Source organism: Rhea americana, unplaced genomic scaffold (genome assembly GCF_003343005.1).
Source record: "Rhea americana isolate MKP2758 unplaced genomic scaffold, rheAme1 scaffold_319, whole genome shotgun sequence".
NCBI lineage: Eukaryota > Metazoa > Chordata > Aves > Rheiformes > Rheidae > Rhea > Rhea americana.
This window is the reverse complement of record NW_028186445.1, coordinates 438,891-450,318: the sequence shown is the minus strand read 5'-3', so window position 1 is coordinate 450,318 and position 11,428 is coordinate 438,891. Positions and strand designations below refer to the sequence as shown.

The following is an 11,428-nucleotide window of genomic DNA, read 5'->3' as shown; positions in this document are numbered from 1 at the left end:
GGGTACAGAGCCCCGGGGCTGTGATGCACCCTTCGGGGGGGGTACGGGGCCCTGGGGCTGGGATGCACCCTTTGGGGGGAGGGTACAGAGCCCTGGGGCTGGGATGCACCCTTCGGGGGGGGTACGGGGCACCCCCTCATCCCTCTCCCCGCCCAGCTACAGCAAGCAGAGCACCTACGACACCTACGTGGGCACRGGCTGGCTGATCAAGGGCATGGACCAGGGGCTGCTGGGCATGTGCGCCGGGGAGAAGAGGAGCATCATCATCCCGCCGTTCCTGGCCTACGGCGAGAAGGGCTACGGTGAGCGGGGAAGGGCACCGGTGCCGCGGGGGCCCGCGGGACCCTGTCCGGGCTGACCCGTGCCCCCCTCGCAGGCACGGTGATCCCGCCGCAGGCCTCGCTGGTGTTCAGCGTGCTGCTGGTGGACTTCCACAACCCCAAGGACGGCGTCTTCCTGGAGCACCTGGAGGTGCCGGCGTCGTGCCGGCGCAGGGCGGCGCCGGGGGACTTCGTGCGCTATCACTACAACGGCACCTTCATGGACGGGACGCTCTTCGACTCCAGGCACGGGGCGGGGGAGCACCCGGCGCGGGGCGTCCCCGGCGCCCGCAGCCACGGGGAGGGTTGCGGAGGCGAGGCGAGAGGCTGCAGGAGAGGATGAAGCTTGCTCGGGGTGCTGCAAACCGGTGGAAAGCCCCTGTTTGCTGCACCCCTGGGGAGAGGCAGGGTCCCGGGCAGGGCCGGACTGGGCGCCGGGGGAGGCGGGCAGCCCCCAGCCGGGCGATCCTGCCACGGGCTCCTCTCGCTGCAGCTACTCCCGCAATCACACCTACGACACCTACATCGGCAAGGGCTACATCATCCCCGGCATGGACCAGGGCCTGCAAGGGGTCTGCATCGGCGAGAGGCGGCGGGTGGTCGTCCCCCCGCACCTGGCCTACGGCGAGAACGGCACAGGTGAGGGGCGCCCCTGGCACCGCAGGTCCGGGGTGCAAGGAGAGGGCGAGAGGCTGGACCCCGGGTCCAGGCAAAGAGGAGAGCGTCGGCACCGAGGAAAGGCTGCGCAGAGGCACGCAGCTGTCAGCGGCTCGGGAACACCCGTGCCACGGTGCCCGGAAAGGTTTTACCGGCTCTCCAGCTTTCCCAGCAGGCATCCGCGTGCTCCTCTTCCAGGGGACAAGATTCCCGGCTCAGCCGTGCTCGTCTTCGACGTCCACATCATCGACTTCCACAACCCCGCGGACCCGGTGGAGATCGAGACCACGCACCGGCCCGAGGGCTGCAACGTCACCACCCGCAACCGGGACTTCATCCGCTACCACTACAACTGCTCCCTGCTGGACGGCACCAAGCTCTTCTCTTCGTGAGCGTCCGTCACGGGGCGGCCGGGCTGCCCCGCGCACGGCTTYCATTTGCAAACCTGAAGCCTGGCCRTCCKCAGGGTGGCACGCCGGAGCAGGCGTGCAAGAGCGGGGCTGAGTCTGCCGGTGCGGCAGCTCCAGCGCTAGTGCTGGGAGCATCATCCTTTTGCAAAGGCATCGGGCACGCAGCCGTGGACTGGCAGGGCTTGCACTGGGGTGGCAGGCAGGGCTTGCACTGGAGGCAGCAGGGCTTGCACTGGACGTGGCAGGGCTTGCACTGGAGGCAGCAGGGCTTGCATTGGGGCAGTGGGGCTTGCACCAGGGTGGCAGGGCTTGCATCAGGGCAGCAGGGCTTGCACTGGAGGCAGCAGGGCTTGCGGGCTTGCACTGAACGTGGCAGGGCTTGCATCGGGGCAGCAGGGCTTGCATCGGGGCAGCAGGGCTTGCATCAGGGCAGCAGGGCTTGCACTGGAGGCAGCAGGGCTTGCACCGGGGCAGCAGGGCTTGCATCGGGGTGGCAGTGACCAGCAGGGTTGGCCCACCAGGTCGGAGAAGGTTTCCCAGCAGCGCAAACCTTTCTGTGCCTCCCGCAGCCATGACTACGAAAAGCCCCARGAGGTGACCCTGGGGGCCAACAAGGTGATCGAGGGCCTCAACACCGGCCTCCTGGACATGTGCGTGGGGGAGAGGCGGGTGCTCATCGTGCCTCCACACCTGGGCCACGGGGAGAGTGGAGGTGAGGGCCACGGGGCGCCTCGGGCTCGTCCCGGCGTCCTTCCGGCCGCATCTCCCCGGAGCGGGGCGGGAAGGCTCCGGGCCGGGGCCGGCGCTTCGCCGGGCGACCCATCGCGTGCAGGACCGGCTGCAGCCTTCGCTCGCTTTGCAGCCCGGGGGGTCCCCGGCAGCGCCGTGCTCCGCTTCGAGGTGGAGCTGCTCTCCATGGAGGAGGGCGTTCCCGAAGGTTACCTGTTCGTCTGGCACGGGGACCCGCCGGCAAACCTCTACGAGGAGATGGACCTGAACAAGGACGGCGAGATCCCTGCCGATGAGGTGGGCCAGGGCCCCGGCAAAGCCGGGGGCTGGGGCGGGCGGAGGGGAGCCCGCGCCAGGGCCAGGCCGGACCCGCGGCGCGCAGCTGGCCGCACCACAGCCGCTCGTGGGGCAACGTGTCACCTCCTCGCCTCTCCCCCTGCAGTTCTCCACCTTCATCAAGACCCAGGTGGCGGAAGGGAAGGGCCGGCTCATGCCCGGCTCGGACCCAGAGAAGGTCATCGCGGACATGTTCAAGAACCAGGACCGGAACCAGGACGGGAAGATCACCGCAGAGGAGCTGAAGCTGAAGACGGATGAGGACCAGGAGAAGATCCACGAGGAGCTCTGAGCAGCAGCCGCCCCGCGGCCAGGACTGCTCCCACGCTTCTGGGCCGGGGCTGCCCCGGGAGCCAGCCCGTCCCTGTGCACCCCCAGCGTGGAGGGTCAATCTTCGATTTTTTTTTTTTTTTTTTTAATAATATTTAACTGAGTTTTCTTCCGTGCGTTCCTCTTGCACGGGAGAACCAGCCATCCCCGAGCTGAAAAACCCGGGCGAGAAGGTGGGAAACACCCACGTTCTTGGGCGTCTCGATGTGCCGCGGGAAAGGCGGTGCCGGCTTTCCCGAGCCCCCCGTCTCCTCGTGCTCAGAGGCTCTGGTAGAGCAGGGAGGCAGGCGCTGGACCAAGCCTAGCCGAAGCCAGACCCAGAGCCTCTGCGCGCCGCTCGCCCCGACCGCGCCGCCCCCTCCCCGTCTRGCCCCGGGCAGAGCCCGGGGCGGCCGCCGCTGCTGGCTCTGCCCCAGCCCACGACTGCATTTCCGCGCTGCAGCCTCCCGGCCGGCTCTCCGGTGGCACGCGCCGCTCCCGCGCCGGCTCCCGGGAGCAGCCGGCCGGAGGGTGCAGCCCGGCGCGCGCGGGAGCGGAGCTGGGAGCACGCGCGTCCCTCCGGCGCGGCGGCAGCTCGTCCCACTGCTGCCGGCTCCGCCAACTCCCTTTTGCTTCTAACAGCCCGGTCGTAGTTTAGGGATTTTTTTTGTTTTATGTATGTCACTCTCTAAAGCAGAGGAGAAATCGAGAGGAGCGCCTGGTGCCGCCCCCGCTTCCCGCTGCACCTGCCCGGCGCTCCGGGGCGGGAGCCTGGAGGCGGCTCGGGTCCGCGGGGAAACCGAGCGCSTCCCGGGCGGCTGCCGGTTCCGAAAGCCTGGCCCCTCGCAGACAGCTCAGGTGAGCCCCGGGGAACCGCGCGCCGGTCTGGGGAACGGGGAAGGCCCCGTCTCTCCCACGCAGCCCGCCAGCCGCAGCCTCACGCTCCTCGCCCCGCAGCGCAGCTGTGCCAGTGGCAGCACCAGGCAGTGACTGAGCAAAAAGGATCAACCCGATTTTATTTCGATGCCTACGTGCAGCTAAGTCATTAACTTGGCTCTCTCAGGGTTGCTGCTTTTGACCAGTGTGTCTCCACCGCCCTTCCCCTGGCGCTGRAGGCTTGCACACGGTGCAGCCCCGCAAACAGGGACGAAAGAAACGCAAAAAAAAAAAAAAAGTGTAAAGGGTTAGAGTGAATCCCTCAAATGATGATTTTTACTTTGCACCAAATAAAAATAATTTCAACCGGTTTTCAGGAAGTGCGTCTTCGTGTCAGGTTACTTTGCAACRACACGTGCCTGGGCAGCAGCACAAGGAGGAGGCTCGCGCGTGTCCTTCGCCCTTCCTTCGAGGGCGGGCAGCGCGGCGGCAGCTWTCGAGCCTCAGCCCCTGCTGTGTGGGGCTGGAGAGAAAGAAATAAAATTCAAACACCTTTGCTAGGAGACCTCAGCAACTCCGGAGGCACTTCAAAGCCCCGGGATGGCCGTGCCCTCAGTAAGGCTCCTCGCAGCACGGGTGCACAGAGCCGAGGTCCGGTGCGATCTCCCAGTGCTTCTGCCCCAAGAGCAGCGACATCCCCGCGGCTACCGGCTCTTGCGGGGGGGACGAAGCGGAGCGGGGGGAGTTGGGAGATGCAGGTTGCCAGCGACAGCCCACACACGCTTCAGCTTTATCAAACGTTTTTATTTCCACAAAGAGAATGAAGCCTGCACCCTCCAGAAGCTGCATCTGCTCAACCGGTAAAGCGGAGGACGGCAAGCCAGCCGCAGGCGAGGGTGAACCCGGAGCAGCCCACAGGTTGGCACCGCGCAAACACACAGGGCACCAGGCTGCGAACCTGCACGGGCTCACACCACAGCACCCTCGAGGAACGAAAACCCTTCCCAAAACAGCCTGATTATAGTTAACACCGCAGGAACACGCGTCCCGGCCACTAGTGGTGGAGGCATCAGGGTGGGATGTGAAAGCTGCTTCTCACGTAAAGGACCTGAATTTGCGCCTTGCTGAATCAGGGTCATCTTAGTTTTGGTTTTTGTTTACATTACCAGAGGTTACACAAAAATAAGAGCTGTGGGCTCTGAGAGCCCAGAATCAGCCCAGAAGTTTAAGCTAGAAAGACGGTTATCTAAAATATTCCTTAAAAATCAAAGCACTGTTAGCCTTCCCTCCTGAAACCACACCTCCAGGCTTCAAACAAGCTGCTCCAAGTCCCCAGCCATGCTGCTGCCCCTGCAAAGTTCGCCCATACCCTACCAGCCCAATTCCTGTTACAAAAATCCACTTCTTACTTTATCAGGCAGTGACAGATGAGCCCCATGGAAGAGCAGGAATGATCAGAAGAGCCTTTTTACAGCAAGGGTGATTGCGAATCCAGTTTTGCGCACACTTCACATGGTTCTCCTACCAGGAACCCCCCCCCCCAGCTGATCTGCTTCCCCTCTGCCTTCATCCTCCAACAGCAACCAAACCTGCTTTTAGCACATGCAATTCCTAGAAACGATTCCAAGGCAAACGATCTTTATTTCTGCACTCAGTCGCTGAAGCTAAGTACAGAAGGCCTCTACCCAAAACACTAAGTGGTCTGTTGCGGCCTCGGGGCTGGCTGGGATGAAGTCTTGAGTTGGAAGCAGCAGAGCTGGGGCTGAGCTGAGGAAAGTGAGGAGACCATTTGCTCTCTCCATCTCACCCCTTCAGTTCCAGGACTGAGCAAAACAACAGTTTGTGAAGTTCAGGATAGGCACAACACACAAAAGCCAGGGCAGGAAGGGAATGTTGCCCCTGGTATTAGGACGGATTCGAGCAGGTACCAGAAGACCCGCTCCGGCTTTGTAAAAGAAAGGACATTAATTCCCTAGGCACCTTGCTGAAGGGCTGGAGTTGGGACTGGCTTCCCAGCTCATGTCTCAATTAGGATGTATCGGAGGATCCCGTTGACCACATCTAGTGTCTCGTCGCTCTCCAACACAATGTCGTAGGCATCCAGGTACTTCCCCCTCTGCTCTTCAACCTGTCGCACAGCCACCAGGAGGGGTGGAGAGGCAAGGACCACAGAGAAAGGAGAGGACTGTAAATATCAGCAGCTGAGAATAAGGCACAGCACCATGAAACATCTCCAGGAACAAAATAAAGAGGCACTGTGGGTTTGGGCTGGTGAGAGGTGGCACGAGCAGACACCCAGAAGCAAGCAGAAGCTGCCACGACGCATGGGCCTGCCCAGCATGCCCACAGCCCTTGCATGTCTCTTGATGCTATAGTAAAGAGGGGTCAATAACCACCATGAGACATCCCAAACCGTGGACATCTGTGCTCTGGGAGCACAACAGACACCCCACCCWGCTCCTTTCACAGGAGCTCCAGAGGAGCTGGTGGCAGTCTCCACACCCTCACACTCGGCCAGCTGTCTGCCCTCCTCTGCTGCCACCGGGGCTTTGCACCCGGGAAGAGCTAGTGCAGAAGAAAGAGGCCTGCTCCTCACACCCACCTTGTCGTTGAGAAAGCCAATCTTGAGGATGTTCTCCACGCTGGGAACACCATCTGCCATTGTCAGATCACCCATAGAGTCCCCTAGCAAGATGATGCTGGTCCTAGTGCTCAGCTGCTGGAAATACTCTGTACCCTGTAGAACAGTGTTGTTCTTGTTGTAGGTGTGGATGAGAGGTCCCTTGAAACGCTTGAGGACTCCCTGTGCAAACAGGACAGAGAAGTTGATCCCAAAGCAATCCCTTCACTGTGCCACAGTCTCAGTGCCCCTTCTGCAACCAGCTAAAGGTGGGGATGCTAACAAGGCACCAGCTCCAGTCTCTGAGACACTCCACAGAGCAGCCTGGCATCATAGTGGCCRTGAAACACGCGGATTCGGTCCCCCAGAGTCCCCTTTTTGCAGAGCAAGTCTTTCCCAGATAATGAGAACAAATCCAGAAGACTGAGATCCTGCAGATCTCGGACTGAGCTCTGTGTTGCCCGAGAGCTATTTAGAGAGCCACAGGAAGCCAAACTCAGAGGAGTCCTRAGGCAGGGCACAGCCCTCCAGGAAGGCAGTACATGTTACACTGCCCCACGCTCACCCTGAGGACTGCCTGTCCCAACATGCCACCAGCAGGAGCAGAAAGCTTCATTGTAAAAGGCCTGTTATTTTCTAGCACGAATTGGGACTTTTCAGGCTTCAGTACATYCTCTGCCTACTTTACCTGCTCTCTACAGCAGGGACTCTCATTCACACTTGGCACAACTCCAGCATCACTATACGAACAGAGGAACCTCTAGCGYCCTCCAACACTAACGATCAGGAAGGCTGCTATGGTAGCAGGGAGCAAYCCATGAAGCCAATAAAATCAGGGTGGGAGGGCCATGACTAGTCTCTATGGTGCTCCCATGATCCAGAAAAGGATCAGTTCCAGGTAAAGGAAGCAACAAATCTACTTGGAAGAGTTAATAGACAGCTTTTAGCCTAGCAGCGTCTCTGTTAACATCTGGTAGCCCTGAATTCATTTCTAACAAATCTTCTCTCTGCAGACTCTCAGCATGTATGTGATGCAGAAACTCACATTATCATCAAAGTCCATGTAGTTCGATACCACGTTGACATTTGGGTGGAAAACATTGGCCTGACGGATAATTTCTTCAAGGATGTCACCAACGCCAGCAGAAAAGATGAACAGGGGGACACTGTATTTATGCAGTTGGTYGAATAATTCATTGAATCCATCCCTAAAGCAAAGTCCAAAATGCAGTATTACATTACCACCTTTCAGCCCACAGTGACAGGTGCTTTGTGTATGGTGGAGCTGTGAAAGGTCTCAGCAGAGCAACAAGGCTCATATTTCTGCCTGGGACTTCCCAAACAGAAATGCATGCGTGAACTCTGCAAAAAAGCAGAGTGCCTTGTCATATTTACTGTGCATACAGAGAGTGTGCAGCAGAACCGTCAGCCTCCTCTTTGAGACATAGACTTAGCGGGGAGCTACACGGTAACATGCAGCATGAGTAATATGCCCAATGTTTCCTGAAAGCATCCAGCTTCTTGCATGTAGTCACAGCTCACAGCACGCCTGGACATGCATCTGTGAGCTGGGGCTACCAGCTCCTTCAGAAACAGTAAGCTACAGATCCACAACAGGTCAGACTGGGTTGCAAGGACTACCAGACAACTGTGCAACAGCCTCAGAAACTGCCAGCATGGAGTTTCTGGGCAGAAGAGGAGCCCAGGCCCATTAAAGCCTGGACATATGGTAGCTATCTATCTCTTCTCTGTGGCTGGAAGTTAATTCAAACCAAATCTTCTCAAGCTAATTTTGAGAAAATCATTGCCAATGTTGGTTTTAACATCAAGTTTTAGTGCAACATTTTTGTGCTGTGGGTGAAATTTGATGCTAAGACAAGGGTCTGGATAAAGCCCATTGGTTACAGTGAGCGGAGAGAAAATCTGATCTGTAAGAGGGCAGCTGCATGCTGCTTCCCTACCCCATCCTACAAACAGCTGAAGGCTCAGAAGAGTTGTTGAGGGAGCTCCACTGATCTGCTGGTCCCCTTGGCCGCTCCTCGCCAAGACACAAGAAAGCAGGAAGGAGTCACCCATCAACAGAGCAGCCTTTCAGAGAGACTCAGGTTGTGGTGCCGACCTTTGGCTCTCTTTCATGATTAGAACTAAACCCCATGAAGGAAGATTTGCATCTGTCACGCTTTGGAGGCTGCGCACGGATGAGAGCGAAAGCAAGCACGTGAACTGCACTATCAGAAATCAGTTCAGAGTGCCCCCAAGCTCTCTTCAGACCTCTGGAAGACACAAGCAGGAAGTAAAGGAGAGCAATGGAGCCATCAGGAGACCTACTTCCACAGTGACAGCATCGGGGAGCATGCTGAACCCCAAGCCAGTACCTCAGCATCACGTCTGATTCTCTGACGATCTGGGCTATGTCGTCCTTCAGGATCTTCTGCTGCGACAGGAGGTCATGGGCCCTGCTCCACCTAGAGAAAGGAACCAATGTGAGCTTCCTGGGTCCAAATGTAAGGCAGTCAGAAAAGTAACAGCTAGAAACTTCCTGCTATTCCTGCCAATTCTTGAGAAAGTTCAAGCTCTGCATATTGCACACACAGTCCTTGGGGGCAAGAAGTTGCTGGGACAAGGTCACAGGCACCTATTCAATCTAACCTTTCTCTTTTAAAAGGTTCTTGCCCTAGACCACACTGAGTGGGGCAGTGTTACCCATTATAAATAACCGTAACAAGGGAACCTCTCTTCTCCTTCCAAGAGTTTCTAGCTTTTTCTTGGAATCCACCTTGCTCGTTAATTGGCCCCACTCAGCATGGTCTAGGGCACATTATCTAGCAAGCCTGTGCCATATTCTTAAGAAATGGAAAGACTGTATGTTAAAGGGGGATCTATTCTGCTGCACAGCAAGCTCCTCTGTGTTTGGTTCAGGAGGAATCATCTTTCTTCCAGTTTGCCCCTCCAATGTTCATTTTGCAGGACAAACTCATCTCATGCAACARCTCACCACTCCACCATGAGGGGGCGTTTCTCCTCCAGGGTCCGTTCAGGATCAATTTCGATGGGATAATAGTAGTGCAGCAGATCTTTTAACTGGAGCGTTGTACAGATATAAAAAGAATATACAGTGAATATCAAATCTAAAGAGACTGTAAACAACAAAAAGTGTTTCCAAATTCCCCTAAAGCATCATGCTTAATAACAAAAAAACCACAAAAATCTTTCACTAAGCAACTGTGCTTTGAGCAAACCTGGGGATCTTGGAGGAAGAGTTAATTCTCTAGTAGCCTGGCTGACAGTTTCATCTTGGGTCAAATACTGCAGACCCAGATGAATACAGATATATTCATCCTCTTCTTACCAGATCAAAAACATCTACAGTTGAGCATGCAAATTAAGTTTCTCTTTTAAACTTCTCCTTCCCCTACCATTGGCTGAAATACAGCCTGAAAATTTACTCTGCTCTCCGTCTGGGCTGCACATGTGCAYCTGCCCTGCCATGCAAGCCAGTGCAACCTACTGATCATGAGTGATGGGGCCCAAACACACAGATACAACAGTCAGTGTCTTACAGAAGAACACCTACCTTCTTCTTACCGTCTTCACTAACAACATGACTATTATCAAGGATATCTGTGAAGACAACAGAATTCCAACATTGTAACACAGAAACACACGGAAACAGTAAATAGGCTTTCTAAAAGGCAGCTATTTGGGGTCAAGATCTCAGAAGGCTGGCTCTTCCTGAAAATTAGGAGTCTGGGGCACATTGACCTGAGCACATATTAACTGCAGGGTCTCAAAGCGGTGGCTGCTTCTATAAATCCTAGCCAGGAACTCCACAACGCACACCCTGGCGTGAAGAGCGCATTGCTTAGTCAACGCTTGCAAGCCTTAGGGCATAAGTATTAGAAAAAGAAGCAGCATCTGGGGGCCTCAGCGGGAAAGCTGCAGCAGAAAGCTCAGGAGACCATTTCTCCAGTGAGTTTTGGACTCTCTGGAAGCACAGAGTTGGAAGACAGCAGCCATTGCTGGGAATGGCAGAGGCCTGGAGCTGCACAAACAAGACAGACTTGGTCAGACTGGGTAAAAAGGGGAGGCAGTAGATAACAGGAGGCTACARAGACTGAAAACACAAACACAGAGAGAGAACAGAAGAACAGTAAAGATGCAGGCAAAGCTTCAACTCACTGTGCGAGGTGGGACAGCGCCTGCCATTGCATCCAAACCTGCTCAGCGTCATGTCAAAGTCAGAAATGACCTGGAAGATAAAAGAAGACAAAATCTGAGAGTGACCTGGCGCACTGTGTCACATCTAGCCAAGGGGGATGGTGCCTGCGAGGAAGCAATTTCAGCTTTGGTTTGTCTCACGTGGCAGCACAGGCTCACAACAAAGCAAAGCAGCAGCTGGCGGCCACAAACTTTGACGCTCCTGCCAGCTGTGATGTCCTCATCTGAGACAGGCAACACCCCTCCCACCCCCAGCGCTCTTATCAGCACCAAAAGGTATAATCCACCGACTTACTGCCATGGGTGGAGGGGGCATGTTTGGGGACTGGCTAATATTTATAGAGTGCATAACAAGGAAGAAAAAGGCCCATCTGCAGAGAGCCGCCAGCTTGGGCCTTGGCAGAAAACCGGCGTGCTCTCCCCTCTCATCTTGGGCTTTCCGCTTCCCCTCCCTGCAAATAGCATGGATGGTACCTCGCTGCAGGTGGGTGCGGGGAGCAGCCAGGCCATGGCTGGGGAGGCTGAAGAAGCAGTGGGCAGCAGAAGACAAGCATCAAGCAGGACAGATGTGTCCCTTGCCCTCCGCCACCACGGTGCTGGGACAGCCCCACCACAACTGGAGCCAAACGGGCCACGAAGCAGTACCTGCAGCTTGCCCGTCCCCTGCTCCTTTATGGACCGGATTATCCCCATCACGCGCTCCGGGTGCTTTATGCGGACCGTGGCTTTCTCCAGTTCAGGCACCTGCCGGAGGAGACCCCGCGTCAGTGATGTCCCGGGTATCCCGGGCAGCTCCCAGGGGACGGACGTGCCCCAGCCCCAGCCCTGCTCCTCGGCCTCGGCCCCGCTCCTCGCCTGACCCCGCTCCCCGCTCATCCTGCTCCTTATTCCCAGGCTCCCTGCAAGCCCCGGCCGCGCTGCTCGCCGGCGGCCACGCTCCGCACCGCTCCGCG

The 11,428-nt window shown here is 57.0% G+C and overlaps 2 protein-coding genes across 2 annotated transcripts in view; one reads left to right on the top strand and one right to left on the bottom strand.

The window, feature by feature from the left end:
* The window catches only part of FKBP10 (FKBP prolyl isomerase 10), a 7,000-nt gene extending 2,983 nt beyond the window's left edge, over positions 1-4,017 (top strand). Inside the window, exons 4-10 of the mRNA XM_085310399.1 lie at positions 157-302; positions 377-566; positions 814-959; positions 1,176-1,365; positions 1,957-2,099; positions 2,250-2,413; positions 2,559-4,017. Coding sequence (XP_085166525.1) covers positions 157-302; positions 377-566; positions 814-959; positions 1,176-1,365; positions 1,957-2,099; positions 2,250-2,413; positions 2,559-2,744 — 1,165 coding nt within the window. The 3' untranslated portion in view covers positions 2,745-4,017. The remainder of the gene's footprint in view (positions 1-156; positions 303-376; positions 567-813; positions 960-1,175; positions 1,366-1,956; positions 2,100-2,249; positions 2,414-2,558) is intronic.
* Positions 4,018-4,420: 403 nt separating this feature from the next.
* The window catches only part of NT5C3B (5'-nucleotidase, cytosolic IIIB), an 18,226-nt gene continuing 11,218 nt past the window's right edge, over positions 4,421-11,428 (bottom strand). Inside the window, exons 3-10 of the mRNA XM_085310398.1 lie at positions 11,121-11,219; positions 10,437-10,506; positions 9,832-9,878; positions 9,253-9,338; positions 8,633-8,722; positions 7,303-7,465; positions 6,240-6,440; positions 4,421-5,765 (exon numbers count right to left, since the gene is read on the bottom strand). Coding sequence (XP_085166524.1) covers positions 5,655-5,765; positions 6,240-6,440; positions 7,303-7,465; positions 8,633-8,722; positions 9,253-9,338; positions 9,832-9,878; positions 10,437-10,506; positions 11,121-11,219 — 867 coding nt within the window. The 3' untranslated portion in view covers positions 4,421-5,654. The remainder of the gene's footprint in view (positions 5,766-6,239; positions 6,441-7,302; positions 7,466-8,632; positions 8,723-9,252; positions 9,339-9,831; positions 9,879-10,436; positions 10,507-11,120; positions 11,220-11,428) is intronic.